Source organism: Daucus carota, chromosome 5, assembly GCF_001625215.2.
Source record: "Daucus carota subsp. sativus chromosome 5, DH1 v3.0, whole genome shotgun sequence".
Taxonomy (NCBI): Eukaryota; Viridiplantae; Streptophyta; class Magnoliopsida; order Apiales; family Apiaceae; genus Daucus; species Daucus carota.
The window spans coordinates 17590672-17609227 of record NC_030385.2 but is presented as its reverse complement, the minus strand read 5'-3'; the positions used below and the strand labels follow the sequence as shown (position 1 = coordinate 17609227).

At 37.8% G+C, this 18556-nt stretch overlaps 1 protein-coding gene across 1 annotated transcript; it reads right to left on the bottom strand.

Annotated features, from left to right (window-relative positions):
- Positions 1–15768: 15768 nt before the first annotated feature.
- Positions 15769–17970, bottom strand: LOC108221447 (uncharacterized). The gene has a single exon (XM_064093877.1). It carries the CDS (start codon positions 17968–17970, stop codon positions 15769–15771), a length of 2202 nt encoding a protein of 733 aa, XP_063949947.1.
- Between the last annotated feature and the right edge of the window lie 586 nt (positions 17971–18556).

Below are 18556 nucleotides of genomic sequence, written 5' to 3'. Positions count from 1 at the left end.
AATGAAAGTGTGTTGTATTTCAGAAGCTTGAAGTGTGTTCTTGTTCTCTACCAAAACGGAAACCACACTCAAGTTTATATACACAAAGATCCAACGGTCAATTTGCTAACAAATTCAAACGTTCTTGTTCCAACCGAACTCACGCATAATTTGTTCCCAATTTGAACGTTTAATCTTGTGAAGTTTACTGAGTAAAAAGCGTAGAAACGTTGTAAATATCTCAGTAAAACGTTTATATAAAAACCATAATTTGAAATAGGATAGGAGTTGTTATAGATAAGATCGAACTAGAGATAACCACTCCTATAAGTTAGGAAATCGTTTTTGTTTGAAATACTGATTTAAAACTGAGCTCTAATATTTATATAAGTCATATATAAATATTAAAGTCCTTACAAATCGATTCCTAATAAATCTCCTTGCTTTTCGTCTTTAATCCTTATCCAATTGTTATTCTGTTCACGCTGCGAGCTTGCTGATAGAACCTATAAGCTTGCTGACAGTTGAACATAATACTGAAACTTATTAAGCTGTTAGCACATGTATATATCATTGATAGCTCGCTAACAAGCACTAGTTTTATGCTATTAGCTTGCTGGCAGTGTGATCATCAAAACCTTGAGAGTATCAATCTCCCCCTTTTTGATGATCACACCATATTTAGGAAAAGTAATAATACTCCCCCTGAATACAGCAATCTAATATCATTAAACCTTAACAAATATATCAATTCAGCATTCAAATCAAATAAACCAAATAAAACACTTATGCAACCAGATAAGAAATAAAGCACTTGCATAGATAATTAAAATAAAATCCTAAACCAGGATAAACCACCTGGTATCCGACAATTATCCAAAACAACCTTAAACAAATTCAATCAGGATAAACCACCTGATATCCAACCAAATTCAACCCAACTTAACAACTTAGTCTTTAAAACCAAAGCAGATAAAAACATAGGGCCATAAAGTACTTAATCAGTTAAGCACACAAGTTTTATTAATTAAAGTTCCTAAATTTCTCCCCCTTAATCATCGAAAAGGTGAAAAATTTAAGCCTCGTCATCGTCCACAGTTTTCTCTTTCTCAGCATCCAGCTTCTTGGCAAGCTCCACAGCAATGCGATTCTGTTCCAGCATTAGATTTCCAGCAGCAGCCAACTCAGAATCAGTACCTGCAGCCTCCGTAAGAGCATCCATCGCCGTACGGGGTCGTGGACTGTCAGACGCATCATCCGTAGAAGTAAATGTAAACTTGACATCAGAAGACCCGCAAGACCCAAACATCCTCTTGCGTAACTCATACCCAAAACTTCCAGAACTGCACTTCTCAGGAGAATTACCAGTTTTACCTCCAAAGACAATATCTTTCCAAAAATCGAACTGATTTGACAATTCCTCCATCTGTTCAGAAAGCTGTTTCTGACCATCCACCAACTGCTTATGGTTGGCGCGCAGTTCCTCCATGTATTCCAAAATTTCTTTGGCAGAAATACCCAAATCAAATTGTTTCCCAGCCAACAACATCGAAACAACAATAACATCTTGTGCAGACAAATTAGATCGAGTTCCCAACCTAGGACTCAAATTTTCAATCGAGACCCGAAAAACAGCATGAGCTAAAGGTAGAATCTGGGTAGTAGAGGGAAAGGTGTCTACTGGACCATCTACCCCAAACAACACATTAAACTGTTGTTTAACATCAAAACCATCAAACTGCTTAAACCCACGTTTAGTATAAATCGAGACAGAGGATGGAGGGGTTTTCAGAATAGCATTCAAAAACAAGGAAGACAGTGTGATTTTGGTGTTGTTCACAAAGGACACACACTGACCCGATGCATTCGACTGAAGATTAACATAAAACTCACGAACAAGAGTGGGATAACAAATCTTAGGCATGTCAATTAAGAAGGATTCATAACCTAAATCAGCGAAAAGCTTAACTACACCACAGTTAAAGAAAGCTTTACCCGATAGAGGTTTCCCCAAAATAATCTTGCGATCATCAAGACCCAAAACATCTGGCTTTTCTTCAGCTGACATACGAGCCTTCTTGCCCGATTTCTCTACCTTCGGAGCCCCAGACTTCTCATCACTACTTTCGATATCGACCAAATCAGGATCAATGTCGATATCGTCCTCATCGATTAACCTCCGTTTGGTGACTGAACCAGAAGTGGATGTCTTCATTGATGCTCTAGTCTTCTTCTTCATAGCTACCCGAGCGCCGATTGTCGCAATGGTGAAGAGGAAGAGTCGATTTGTGAAGAGAGATAAAACCCTAGTGGGTTGTTGAGAGCTTTTAAAGAAGAAACTGTATAGACTCGGAGATAGGATAGATTTTAAAATTCTTTTGATAATGATCTCGGGAGAGGATTTAGGGATAATATTTGTTAAACTAATTTTGGTGAAAATCGACATGATATATCCGCTATATTCTCTTAACAAGATCTAGTAACAATTCGTAGCAGATTTCCACTTAAATAGCAAATCTCAAAAATTTGAATTTTAACCTATTCTTAAATTCACATAGATTATCACATAATCACGTAGAAAAATTCAACACATAAATTCATGTAACTCAGCACATAACGGATAGTTTATTTATTAATCTAAACTGCAAATAAACCCTTAAACTGACCCGCATGCAAAAATAATTTAAAATATGTCAAGGACTAAGAGTAAGCTGATAGTACCCGGACCAAGCTTATTAGCTTGCTGACTGCACATCACACATGCCCAATTCCCTTCTCAGCACGATATATCGTTCTTCAGGAAGAGGTTTTGTGAAGATGTCAGCTAGCTGATCTGCTGTAGCCACAAAAATCAACTTTACAGCACCCTTTGCAACATTGTCTCTCAGAAAATGATGTCGAACATCAATATGCTTTGTCCTTGAATGATTGACTGGATTTTCTGAAATGTTGATTGTACTTGTGTTGTCACAGAAGATAGGAGTTTGCTTGCATTTGATTCCAAAGTCCTTCAATTGTTGTCTCATCCATAGCATTTGAGAGCAACAGCTACCAGCTGCTAAATACTCCCCCTCAGCCGTAGATAGAGCAACTGAAGTTTGCTTCTTGCTTAACCAAGAAACTAAGCTTTGACCCAAAAATGCACAAACACCACTTGTACTTTTTCTATCAGTTTGACTACCTGCATAATCTGCATCACTATACCCAACAAGATCAAAAGCATTTGTGATAGGATAGAATAAACCCAAAGTAATGGTTCCACTTAAATATTTAAATATTCTTTTAACAGCTTGTAAGTGAGAATCCTTTGGTTTTGCTTGAAATCTAGCACAAACACAAACACTATACATAATATCAGGTCTAGAGGCTGTAAGATAAAGTAAACTTCCAATCATACCTCTATACAGTCGGATATCAACATCCTTACCATTTTCGTCTGCTGTCAGCTTGCTGACAACGCTCATCGGTGTTGATTTCGCCTTGATATTCTCATATCCAAATCTTTTGAGTAGATTCTTGATATACTTGGATTGATGCACATAAATTCCTTCTGGAGTTTGCTTAATTTGGAGCCCCAAGAAATAATTGAGCTCTCCCATCATGCTCATGTCAAACTCACTATGCATGCACTTTGAAAACCACTTACACAAAGAATCATTAGTAGATCCAAATATAATATCATCCACATATATTTGAACAACTAATATATCTTGACCTTTAATAATGGTAAACAAAGTAGGATCAATTTTACCTCTAATGAAACCATTTTTGATCAAAAATTCACTTAACCTTTCATACCATGACCGAGGTGCTTGCCTTAATCCATAAAGTGCCTTCTTGAGCTTGTAGACACGGTTTGGATATTTTTCATCCTCGAATCCTGGTGGTTGCTTGACATAGACTTCTTCCTTGAGATATCCATTTAAGAATGCACTTTTGACGTCCATTTGATGTAGCTTGAACTTCTTGAAGCATGCAAATGATAATAGCATCCTAATAGATTCCAATCTTGCAACCGGAGCATATGTTTGATCAAAATCAATTCCTTCTTGCTGATTGTATCCTTGTGCAACAAGTCTAGCTTTGTTCCGAGTGATAGTACCAAATTCATCAACTTTATTCTTGAACACCCATTTGGTTCCAACAATTGAAGCATCCTCTGGTGGATCTACAAGTTCCCAAACATCACATCTTTCAAATTGGTTGAGTTCTTCTTGCATTGCCATGATCCAATTTTCATCTTGTAAAGCTTCTTGAACATTCTTTGGTTCCTCTTGAGCTATGAAGGCAGCATAAGCACAAATGTTGGCTTGAGCTTTCCTTGTCCTGATTCCAGCTGATTTATCTCCAATGATCAACTGAGGAGGATGATTCTTCACTGTTCTAGTTGATTTTGGTAGATTATGTTGAGCTATGACCTCTTCATTCCTTGTAGTCTGCCTAGGAGGAGTCTGATCAACAACATTTTGGCTTGCTGATGAAGTTTGACCTCTGGATTCATCCAATGTAAGCTTAGACATCTTATCCAAAGTTTCTTCAAGAGATGGAGTGGATTCAGTAACTTTATTGCCTTCTGAAGTTGTGGCAGTTGACTTGTCAGCTTGCTGATTTCCAGTTTCCTTCACTGTCAGCTTGCTGCTAGTACCTGTACCTGCACATTCTTCCTCATCCCTTGCAAGATCATCAGTAGACTCTTGAAATGAAACATCAATAGACTCTTCAACAGTATGTTTAGCAAGATTATATACTCTATAAGCACGACTTGTTAAAGAATATCCCAAAAATATAGCTTCATAAGATTTAGAATCGAATTTACCATCCCTATCAATGGTTTTGAGTACGAAGCACTTAGATCCAAAAACCTTGAAATAACTGATATTAGGCTTCTTTTTCCTTAGCAATTCATAAGGAGTCTTGTTGAGAATTGGCCTGATAAGCACTCTGTTAAGAACATAGCTTGCTGTGTTGACAGCTTCTGCCCAAAAACTTCTTGGCAGCTTGCTCTCCTGCAGCAATGTCCTAGCTGTTTCTTGTAAGGACCTGTTCTTACGCTCTACAACTCCATTTTGCTGAGGTGTACGAGGTGCTGAGAACTCATGAGAGATTCCTCTTTCTTCACAATAAGTAATGAAGTCTTTTTGGAATTCCCCACCATGATCACTTCGAATACCTACAAGTCTTGTATCTAGTTTGTTCTCAAGCAACTTGATTAGTTTCTCAAATTCACTAAAAGCACAATCTTTAGTACTCAAGAATAATACCCAAGTGAATCTAGAATAATCATCAACAATAACAAAGGCATATTGTTTACCTCCAATACTCTTATAAGCTTCGGGACCAAAGAGATCCAAGTGAAGAAGCTCTAAAGGTTTAGAAGTAGATACCATTTTCTTTGCCTTATGTGGAGTCCTTGTTTGCTTTCCCAATTGACAAGCAGAACATGTCTCCATCTTGACATACTTAAGCTTTGGTAGTCCTCGAACAAGCTTCTTTGCTGACAGCTTGCTGAGATGATCCATATGAGCATGTCCAAGCCTTCTATGCCAAATTTCTGGATTATTATCCACAGCTGCTAAACAAACACCTGCCTCCTGTTCTTCAAAGTTCAAAACATATATATTTCCTTCTCGTTTTGCAACTAGAGGGGTTTTGTTAGCACCAACAAGTATAGTACATTCATTCTTACCAAAGTTAACAATATGGCCATCATCAAATAACTGACTTATACTAAGCAAGTTATAAGTAAGACCTTTAACATATTGTACCTTGTTGATAGAAATGATACTATTACCTATAGTTCCTTTGCCAAGAATAGGAAGAGTTTTGCTATCACCAATTGTGACACGTCCACCCTTCTTCATCTTCAAGCTTAGAAACTGAGATTTGTCTCCACTCATGTGCCTAGTGCATCCACTATCCAATATCCATTGATTTGGCTTTACTTTCGACACGAGACAAACCTACAAAACAAACACAAACAACTCAACGTTTTGGTACCCAAATTTTGTTGGGTCCATCAGTGTTAGTTGATAAAACATATAGAACATTAAGATCAGATTTCTTGATCCACATTTGGACCACTTTAGAACTCGTCTTCCATGTTCTGCTGGTCTTATCAGCATACTGTCTTGGAGCTGTCTTCTGTCTGTTTCTGTTGTCAGCATACTGTCTATGAGCTGACTTCCTTCTCCAGCTTGCTGATTGAGTATTCTTCATTGGACAATTATTAGCAAGATGGCCCTTCTTTCCACATTTGTGACAAGTCACCCAAGGCATGGCATAATTGTATGGAATGCCATTTTTCCCTTCATATCTCATTGATGATGTGGATGTAGAAGCTGCACCAATGCCTCCTTTATCATGAGAACCTTTAGCTTGTTTCATTATAGATTTGAGACTTTCTTCTCCTTGAACAAACTTTCCCATGGCTTTCTGAAGATTTTTAACTTCTTGCTCCAATGACTTGATCTTTTCAGCTTGAATAGAGATTTCGGCTAAGCTTTGGGATTTGCTTAACTCGAATGCCTCCAAGCTTGCATCCTTAGCTTTAAGATCTGCTCTCAGCGAGCTGAGTTCCTTTATGAGTGTATCATTCCTTCTTTGGATTTGCATGTTGTTCCCTTCAAGTTGTGAGATCTGTTCCTTGAGGGTAGCAATGATTCCACTACTAGCTTTGGCACTCTTTTCATTCAAGAAATCACCTATGACTTTCTTCAAATGAACATTTTCTTTCTCGAGCTCATAATTCTCATTCTTTAGATCAATGAGTTCCATAATTGATAGACAACTCTTATCCTGCATGGTTAGTTCACAAGATGTTGTATCAATAGAATGTAATTCAGAATTAATAGAATGTACCTCACTATTAGTCTCTGAATCTGAATCAGTTGTCTCTATTGAACCATCGAGACCAACAAGAGCCAAGTTAACCATCTCATCACTTGAAACATCAGAAGCTGACTCATCTTCATCATCACTCCATGTGAGAAGTGCCTTAGATTTCTTTTTGTTCTTGTAATCAGCTTGCTGTTTAGGTGGCTTAGACTTGTTTTTCAGCTTGTAGCAATCCCTTTTGAAATGTCCTTTCTTGCCACATTCGAAGCATGCATCATCTTTTGGATCTTTCTTTGCACCAAACGCTTTGCCCTTTTCTCTTTTCATCTTATTCTTCTTTTCGATCATTCTCTTGATTTTTCTGGACATAAGAGCTCGATCCTCATCTGATTCTGTTTCCTCATCTGATTCCAGCTTGCTGACAGAGGAGTGCAGTGCAAGATTCTTCATTTTCTCTGTTGGCAGCTTGCTGCTTTCTGAGCTGTTAGCTTCAATCTTAGCTTCAAATTGTTCCAACTCAGCAAATATAGCCAGGTGATCCATAGTATCAATGTTAAGAGCTGACTCCAATGCTGTGACCTTGGCACCATATTCGAATGGAACAGCATTTAGAATATTCATGTTGATTTCCGATTGAGGAATCTTTTTGCCAAGTCTTTCAAGGCTGTTAAGAGTGACTTGGAATCTAGCTTGGCTTTCACGAATAGATTCTCCCTTCTTGATAGCGAAGCTTCCAAATTCTTTCATAAGCTTTCCAAGCTTGACTTTCTTTAATGCCTTTGAGCCTTCGTGATATGTCTCCAATGCATCCCAAATTTCTTTTGCAGATTTGAGAGAAGAGACCTTGTCATATTCAGCTTGATTCAGCCCATTGATTAATGTACTCCTTGCTTTTCCATTGGCAGCAACCTTTGATAGCTCGTCCGCTGTGAGAACATCAACGTCCTTGACTTTGCCATCGCTATCACGATATTCATAAGGACCTCTTTGCACAACTCTTTGCATTAGGGGATCTCTGGATAGATGAGCCTCCATTTGGCCTTTCCACCAATTGTAGTTGTCAGAACCCGTGAGAAGAGGAGCTCTAAAATCGGACTTTCCCTGAAAGTTATCAGCCATATCGATCGATACTATTCCTGTTACAGAAGTATTAGTACAAACCTCGCTCTGATACCAATTGAAATTACACACCTAGAGGGGGGTGAATAGGTGTTATGGCTAATATGACCGATTTTTAATGTTACCAAATAGTTATACTGTCACAGACAGCTTGCTGTTAATTTCAGAGTAAACAGTCAGCTAGCTAACAATGCAGATGCAATGCAAAACAGATATAATCAGTAAGCTAGCAACACAGAGAATTTTAGCCAGGTTCGACCCCTAACCCTAATGGTCTACGTCCTGGTCCCCTACCAACTGGTAAGAGATTATATTATTAATCAATAATGTCAACGATTACAATGATTCAATAATATAACTCCCTTTATCCCTTGTTCCTGTTATCAGCTTGCTGAAACCCCTGAACCACGAACCAAAAGCTCTCCAAGACCTATACTTCCCAAGTATACTCTTCTAGCTAACTAGTCCCCTTGTTCCCTTGTTTCACAAGCTCGATACACAGCAACAAACCTTTACACTTTGAACAATACAATGTATGAGTGTAATACAACCGAAACTATGAACTCAATATAGATATATAATCGAATATAAGTACTAGAGCTCAAATAAAGATTTTGCAATGAAAGTGTGTTGTATTTCAGAAGCTTGAAGTGTGTTCTTGTTCTCTACCAAAACGGAAACCACACTCAAGTTTATATACACAAAGATCCAACGGTCAATTTGCTAACAAATTCAAACGTTCTTGTTCCAACCGAACTCACGCATAATTTGTTCCCAATTTGAACGTTTAATCTTGTGAAGTTTACTGAGTAAAAAGCGTAGAAACGTTGTAAATATCTCAGTAAAACGTTTATATAAAAACCATAATTTGAAATAGGATAGGAGTTGTTATAGATAAGATCGAACTAGAGATAACCACTCCTATAAGTTAGGAAATCGTTTTTGTTTGAAATACTGATTTAAAACTGAGCTCTAATATTTATATAAGTCATATATAAATATTAAAGTCCTTACAAATCGATTCCTAATAAATCTCCTTGCTTTTCGTCTTTAATCCTTATCCAATTGTTATTCTGTTCACGCTGCGAGCTTGCTGATAGAACCTATAAGCTTGCTGACAGTTGAACATAATACTGAAACTTATTAAGCTGTTAGCACATGTATATATCATTGATAGCTCGCTAACAAGCACTAGTTTTATGCTATTAGCTTGCTGGCAGTGTGATCATCAAAACCTTGAGAGTATCAATATATATACAAGTCATACACACAACAGAACAATGTCTGAAAACGGGACACGGTATGACATTCTATGTCATGCCAGTGTATGTCTGTATCAGGCACACGGTATGACTTTGTTTAGAAAAGTCATACCGACTGAATTATGACATGTAAGACGCAACAGTATGACTTATAAAGTCATTGCTAGAAATGCCGCATGGATGGACACGGTATGACATTATTTGATAATGTCATACCGAGTCTTTTAATGCATAAAACAGTTTTAATAATTAAATAAATATTAGATAATTACCCACTTAATTATATTAATTATATAAATTCATAAATTAAATTAATTCGAAGGTGAATCAATTTAATAAATAAATTATACAACTAATTTAATTATTTTGATTAGTGAGATAATTAAATAAATACTTATAAAATTGTATATCTTCATCCGCAGAGACTTCAGGCTTGATTAAACTTTGTAGATCTTTGTCTTGATCGAACGGCCATTTGTAGTTGATGCAGAACACTTAATTTGAGTAGCTGACACACAAATGTACTGTCTGGTTCATCTGTATCTAGCTGAATTAAATATTCTTTATCAAATAAACATTTGAAATGAGGCTTGTTCGACGAGTCTATGTCTTCGTAGATCTTCTTCATAAGTAACAGTAGTATGGAATCTTCTGAATAAATAAAGTATTAAAACTTTATACCTTCTGGACTTCTGGACGTGCTACAAAAGATTATTTGTACACTGAGGCTTGAACATATTAATGAACTTCTTCCAGTGGTGTGCAGCAGCATCCTGAAATTCTTCAGACACATAATTTCAATAAATCACTTGACGTTCTTCGTACGGATTCCTTCAACAGTACTTGCTATTTACCTTGCTTTCTTATCAGAGTTGAGTTGGTACCTCTTTAATTACAAATAGGCTAAACATATGCCTTTCAGAATGCAAACTAAATGAATATGCATAGATCCCAATCATGAAATTATCAACCTTGTCAACATATAATCCTCAGAATATGCAACAATCAAGGATTTCATCTATCTCACATATTAGTCATGCAACTCTTTCACTTCAAGTACGGAGTGCATCGTGTGTGCTCAACATGCTCTCTAATGAAACAACATAAAGACCAACAAACTTCAACAGAATCTTAGCCATGAGTCGTTAATAAGAATAATGCTTAAACACTTCGTTACATTAGAGTCAACTACAGCTTATGGTCACCAAGGAACTTCCATGCCTCTCTTATATATGCTCTTTTTTTTCTTCTTTTTTTCAATATCTATTATTTGGTGTGTACATGCTCGGTCTAAGGTCGGGACGCTTCTCAGGGTAAGTGAGTTACGACCACCATAAGACTTCACCAACCAAATTGTTCACACATGCTTTCGATGGCTTATTTGACCGTGCAATGGTTGAGATCCCAAAAGATTTATGCACTAATACCCATTTAGCGAGTGTTGGGTCAGCAATCCCAAACCATGAAAGGCTTTAGGTTACTAGGCACAAAGTCCCCTCAGACTTAATTACTCGAGTATTAATGAGCCCAACCTAGTCAATTCTACCACCATTTTTTTTGTGAACTTTATTGCTAATACATGTATCTTTTTTTTTCTTTTTTTTTTAGAAAGGCATGTATATCCCAAAGCTCCCCCTCACTTAAGAATTAAAGACTCCAAGCTCAAAAGGGAATAGTCCGAATTCTACGCCCGGCTCATAGCTAAGACTCAAGAAATAAGCTAGTCTAAATCTCGCCTCTAGAACAGTTATAGTGTAATTACAAGTTACCGCACAAGCTCTAAGAATGCAAGACATCACATATGATCAAGATTACTAGCCAAGAAATTATGCAAATAAACTCATCATAGGAAATTGACTTGGTCGACAAACATTCATGGAATTGTGCAAATGCAAACTAAAAAGAAAATATAATAATAATAAAAATAAAAAATAAAAAAAATATGCATGCTAAATTAAATAACTATATGCTCTAATTTAAATGCAACTATCATGAATAGTCTAAATTTAAGACAAGGCAATATACAATTTTTTTATTATTTCATTTTTTTGTTTTTTTTATATATATTTTTAATATAATATTATTCGCCTTGAGAACACATCCCCACACTTAAATGAGTCAATGTCCTCAATGACACAAAAACTACTCTAAAAAGGATAAGGAAGAAAACTGCCCTGATATCAAGATGCATGTTGTGAAAAATATCTCTTTAGGGAAGCAGAGATGTCAGCCAACTGTTTCTCAATCCTTTCTTGGCCTTGCCTTAGTTCCGCAATTTGCTGCTCAAGAGGTATAACTGGCTCTGCATCATGCTTCTCCGAATGTAACACATCACGTTTTGGGTGCACCCGATTTATCCCTCCAATTTTGCAATGGCGATGTAACATATGCATACCAATCACATATTCAACGTCCAGAGTTGATGCCCACTCATCCGCAACCTTTAAATTAGTCATCTTGCAATCAAACACACCCAACTTTGTAGCAATACGTGTGATAAAGCCACCAATAACAAGTGCACCTTTGGGTCGCTTTGCTTGATACAAGAATCTCGCAATAAACAAAGTCGTCCAATCAACTGGAATTTCTGCATCAAAGTAGTACAACAACGCAAGCTCACCTGCTTGAATCCTATTATTACTTTCAGCACGACCATATATAGTATATGACAGGAGTCGCAAAAAATAGCGATAACAGTAGCTCGTGATTTTTGAAGTGGGAGAATTTTGAGCCATATATCTTTCTGTTGCAGGCAATCCAGTAATCCGAAGCCAAAAAGGAGTAGCAAAATCAGATGGAAGAGGTTGTGTATCAATTAGCTTCCAACTAAACATGCTGGCTAATGTAGCCTTTGTAATCTGGTGATTCTGATTTGCAATTCGGAAGGACAACAAGCCATCTTCAGTAACCATGAAAGAACTTAGAAACTCACGAGTAAGAGTAGCATAAGAAGGGTCATCCATCTTCAGTAAATCACTCCATCCGACTTTAGAAAGTTTATGCTTCAATTCTGGAATAATACCCAAGAGATCAATAGCATCCATATCTGTATATTTATTGGGGAACACCGGACGCTGTGATAATGTGGTGTATAGAGACCGTTGTGATTCACCACTAAACTTCACTGCAGGATACTTGATAATGGTGGGCTGAACTGAGTCAACCCTCAGTTTTTGTTTGTTCCGCAGAGGAGGAGTAGACGCAGCGGCACGACCCATAGCTGACCAAGATAATGATAATCGGAGCTACAATATTGCAAGCTACAAACCCTTCTTCTGCTGGCTAAATACAATCTCACAAAACTGACTCCAGAGAGGATTATGAGTTGGTAATTTCTGGAATCCAAAGAAGAGTATGAATTGGAAAATCTTCTCTTCCCGAGATATTGGGTTGCATCCCAAAAAGCGCTGTCGTTAACGTCATTTAGCCGGACGTCTGTTCTGGATCAACTTGTAGGATCAGTGAGAAGATAATGATCTCCTCCTTGTGACTTTTTCCCAATCAAATATGGCTTCAGCCGCTGACCATTTACCTTAAAAATTTCAGACCCCTCTCGAGTAATTGCCACAGTACCATATGGATACACTTTAACAATTTCAAATGGTCCAGACCATCATGACTTGAGTTTTCCAGGAAAAAGTTTAAGTCTTGAATTAAACAAAAGAACCTTCTGTCCAACTTCAAAATCTTTCTTCTGAATATGCTTGTCATGCCACAATTTGGTCTTTTCTTTATAGCTTGCAGCATTTTCATAGGATTGGAGTCTCAACTCATCAAGTTCACTGAGTTGCATCAACCTGTTTAGTCCCGCATCTTTCAACTCCATGTTTAAGAATCGGGTTGCCCAATATGCCTTATGTTCTAATTCAACAGGTAAATGACAAGATTTTCCAAAAACCAACCTATAGGGAGACATTCCAATAGGTGTCTTGAAAGCTGTACGGTAGGCCCATAAAGCATCATCTAGCTTCCTCGACCAATCTTTCCTAGAGCTTGTCACTGTCTTCTCAAGAATTTGTTTTAGCTCTCGATTTGAAATCTCCACTTGCCCACTCGTTTGAGGGTGATAAGGTGTCGCAACTTTTTGAGTCACACCATAATTTTTCAAAAGGTCTTCAATCAGTTTATTGCAAAAGTGAGACCCTCCATCATTGATAATAGCTCTGGGCCCTCCAAATCTTGTGAAGACATGCTTTTGTAAGAACTTTTTCACCACTCTAGCATCATTGGTAGGACTAGCAATTGTTTCCACCCATTTCGAGACATAATCAACTCCCACCAGAATATACTTGTTCCCATAGGAAGATGGAAAGGGACCCATGAAATCTATCCCCCATACATCAAACAGCTCAACCTCAAGAATAGGCTGTAGAGGCATCTCATTCCGTCTCGATATGTTTCCTGTCCTTTGACATCTATCACAAGTGGAAACAAAATTTCTCGCGTCTTGATACATTGAAGGCCAATAGAATCCTGATTGCCAGATTTTTGCCACTGTTTTCATGCTACTATTGTGCCCACCACACTCCAAAGCATGACAATGCTTAAGGATATTAGGAATCTCATCGTGAGGAACACATCTTCTCATAATCCCATCAGCACATTCTTTATAGAGCAGAGGTTCTTCCCAGAAGTAATGTTTTACATCAGAAAGAAATTTTTTCTTTTGTTGATAATTAAGTTCTGATGGCATAATACCTCTGACTATGTAATTGACAAAATCTGCATACCATGGTGTAGACATCGAGACAACCAAAAGTGCTTCTTCCGGAAATAGTTCATTGATAGGCATATCATCACCTATCACTCCATCGCCTTGGTCCAATCTTGAAAGATGATTAGCTACTAGATTTTCAGAGCCTTTCTTGTCTCGAATTTCAAGATCAAATTCTTGGAGTAGAAGTATCCAACGGATTAGACGAGGCTTGGCATCCTTCTTTGGCATCAAGTAACGGATCGCAGCATGATCCGTATAAACAATCACTTTAGATCCCACAAGATACGATCTAAACTTGTCGAAAGCAAAAACCACAGCAAGGAGCTCTTTTTCAGTGGTAGCATAATTGACCTGTGCCTCATCAAGTGTCTTGCTCGCATAATAAATCACATGCATGCGCTTGTCCTTCTTCTGTCCCAAAACAGCACCAACAGCATAGTCACTGGCATCACACATAAGTTCAAAAGGTAAGCTCCAATCAGGGGCTGACATTATCGGTGCAGAAGTAAGCTCCTTCTTCAACCTGTTGAAAGCCACAAGACAACTCTCATCAAAAACAAATATGCTATCTTTTTCAAGTAAATTACAGAGAGGACGAGAAATTTTAGAAAAATCCTTGATAAAACGACGGTAAAAACCGGCATATCCAAGAAAACTTCTAATCCCCTTCACAGAATAAGGTGGGGGTAATTTCTCAATCACTTCGATTTTGGCCTTGTCCACCTCAATGCCCTTACTAGAAATCTTGTGCCCAAGCACAATGCCTTCTTTTACCATGAAGTGGCACTTCTCCCAATTAAGAACAAGGTTAGTTTCTGCACATCTCTGCAACACTTGAGAAAGATTAGTCAAACAAGTATCAAAGGAAGAACCATATACAGTGAAGTCATCCATGAAGACTTCCATGGTTTTTCCTATAAAATCAGAGAAAATAGCCGTCATAAGTCGTTGAAACGTAGACGGGCCATTACACAAACCAAAGGGTAGCCTACGATAAGCAAATGTGCCATACGGACAAGTAAAGGTTGTCTTTTCTTGATCCTCAGGGGCAATAGGAATCTGAAAATACCCTGAGAAACCATCTAGAAAATTATAATACTCATTACCCGCAAGTCTTTCTAACATCTGATCAATAAATGGGAGGGGAAAATGATCCTTGCGAGTAGCATTATTTAATTTCCTATAATCAATACAGACTCTCCAACCTGTTACAGTTCTAGTGGGAATTAATTCATTCTTTTCATTTTTCACAACAGTCATCCCACCCTTCTTAGGCACAACATGAATAGGACTCACCCATTTACTATGTGGAACAGACTATATAATACCCGCATCTAACAACTTAGTTATCTCCTTTTTTACCACATCTTGCAAGTTAGGATTTAATCTTCTTTGTCCTTCAATCACTGGTTTATGATTATCTTCTAAATCAATCCTATGCATGCAAAGAGCGGGGCTAATTCCCTTGATATCCTGAATTGTCCAACCTATTGATGATTTAAATTTTTTAAGCACATTTAACAATTTTTCAAGTTCATCATCATCAAGTAAAGAAGATACGACCACATGATATGTCTCATTATCACCAAGAAAAGCATATTTTAGATTAGAAGGAAGAGGTTTGAGTTCTACCTGAGGTGCCTCTGAAATAGAAAATGCCATCTCAATCATTGGCATACCTGGTTTTTGCACCTCTAATGAAAGTTTGTCCTCACCTTCTTTGTCAGTTGGAGCTTATTCTTCTTCCTCCAAGTCTACCTCACCATTCTTCACAATCTCATCAACTATGTCAACATTGAAACATGTAGCGTCAATTGAAGGCATCTTCAGCGCTTTGTTGAGATCGAACTCAACCTTTTAATCACCAACATTCGATGTGAGTTTCCCAGCTTTGACATCGATCGTGGTTCTAGCAGTAGCCAAAAATGGCCTTCCCAAGATTATGGGCATCTCCACATCTTCATCCATATCCAACACCACAAAATCACAAGGAATAAAGAATTTATCGACCTTGACAAGTACATCTTCTATGACTCCCAAAGGATGCTTGATTGGACGATCTGCCAACTGAAGTGAGATTCTTGTCTTCTTGAGCTCTCCAAGACCAAGCCTCTTGCAAATGGAGTATGGCATCAAACTTACACTAGCCCCCAAATCACATAAGGCTTTAATATTCTCCATCTTTCCAATAGTGCATGGCAAAGAGAAGCTTCCGAGATCTTTTAACTTTTGCGGAATTGATTTTTGAATGACTGCACTACACTCCGCATTGAGAGTAATGGTTTCCACATCTTCAAGTTTCCGCTTTCTAGACAACATCTCCTTCAAAAATTTGGCATATAATGGCATTTGTGCCAAGGCATCAGCAAAAGGAATATTTATATGCAATTGTCGAAAGGTTTGCAAGAATTTTTTATATTGTTTCTCCAACTTCTTGTTATGCAGCCTTTGTGGGAAAGGGATTGGAGGAACATATGGTTTCACTGGTACCTTTGGTGCAATTTCATCTTCTTTCTGCTCATCATTTTCCTTTTCTGAAACTTCAACCTCAGATTCAACTAGCTCGTCTTTCTTTGAAGGGGCCTTCTCATTACGTTTGACAGCCTCGACTTCGGGCAATTCTCTTCCATTCCTCAAAGTGATAGCCTTGCATTGCTCATTACCCTTCAAATCTGGTTGACTAGGTAGAGATCCTTGCTCACGAACACCAACCTTATTAGCAATTTGCCCAATTTGAACTTCCAACATCTTTTGTGATGAAGCCATCTGATCAAGCATTGACTCCACTTTTTCAAATTTGGTCTCCATATTGGCAAAAGCTCCAGTCGTCCCTTGTATCATCTTACTGAGTGCAATTTCCCAATCAGCGGGTTCTTTCTTGTCCTTTGGTGGAGGTTGAAACTGTTGTTGATTTGGATACTGCTGACGTGGTTGGAAACCGGGAGGTTGTTGCTTCTGTGCTGCATATGATGGATTAACAGCATGATTGTTGTTGTAAGAAAGATTGTTGTTGGGCCTCTGATTTGGATTGTAATAAGAATTATTCTGAACAGGCCATGATTGTCTTCCTTGGATGAAAGCTGCTTCCTCTGGAAATTGTTGTGCATATAAGTACTGATCAGTACCAGGATCATTATACCCTTCCATTGGAGTAGAAATAGCATTGACATTTGCCCTTTGTCCATGAACTTCTTGAGTAAGAGCATCCAATTTCAGAGTGAGCAAGTTCATCATCTCAGTGTCTTGTGCTGATTTCACTGAGCTTGTACCACTAGGTGCCCAAGCATAGTTATTTGAGGCTAATTCCTCGAGAAGTGCCTTAGCTTGAGTAACAGGTGCTTTCTTAAAATTTCCTCCAGCTGCAACATCCAAACTCAGCCGAATATCAGAATTTAGAGCTCCATAGAAAGTGCTCAGAACCATCCACTCCTCGTAACAATGATGTGGACACTTTCTCAACAATGCCTTATATCTCTCCCATGCCTGATACAAACCTTCACTTGGTTGTGCCTTGAAAGTAAGAATAATTGCTCTCATCTGTTGAGTCTTGATAGAAGGATAATATTTGGATAAGAACTCAGTAGAAAGATTATCCCAAGTAGCCAGAGTAGCATCTGAAAGCTGTTGAAACCATTCCAAAGCTTTTCCCTTTATAGAATAAGGGAACATATGAAGACGAATTTGATCAGCAGTAACCCCATTGATTCTGAAAGAACCACACATTTGCACGAAGCTCTCTAGATGTCGGTGCGGATCCTCTCTCTCAATGTCTCCTTCAAAAGATGAATTGCTCACCATCTGAATAAGACTGGGATTGATGTTATATTGAGTTGCACCAATCGCGGGAGTCTTGTACATGCAATTAGCAGGATTAGGAGTCTCATGATCCTGAATGGATGACTCATCAGGAACAATAACATGGAGATTTTCGTTTGCATTATTGTTATCAGTCATCTTGGCCTCCTCTTTCTTTTTCCTTGCTTCTTGCCTTCTAACTCGAAAAGTGCGCTCGATTTCCGGATCTGGTTCGAAATTTCCAACATTTTTCGATCTTCGCATATATCAGGTGTACCTGAAACGAAACACCAATGAGATAGATCTTGGAAACAAATTTAATAAAATCTAAACAATAAGAAATAATTAACCTAAACTTAATATTGCTGCCTTCCCCGGCAGCGGCGCCAATTTGTTGCAGTGAATTTTATAAAGTTCGTTCTCAGGGAAAGACTGAATACAATATCAAATCAAGTATATTATTCCTTTCTATTTAGAAGTTTGGAGAATAAATTGGTTTTTACTATCAACTAAATTAAACTAATAAAGCAATTAAAAGTGTGAATTAACGATGATAAAAAGCAATCCAAGAATCAGGTTTCTTTGCTGGCTACAATGAATGTCAATCAATTGTGATATGCAAGTCTCTACTCTGCTAAAAACAATCCTTCTATTGATTATAATGTTCTCTCCCAAGATACAAAATAATACCTATAATTTAATCTTGAAGTCACTCCCATGATCAATCAAAACCAAATTATAAACTATCACGAACCAAGGATTTTCTGTTTCACAACTCGCCTAATAATCTCCCGATTAATTAATCGAGTTATGTCTGTCATATCATGTACAAGAGATATAAATCCTCTCC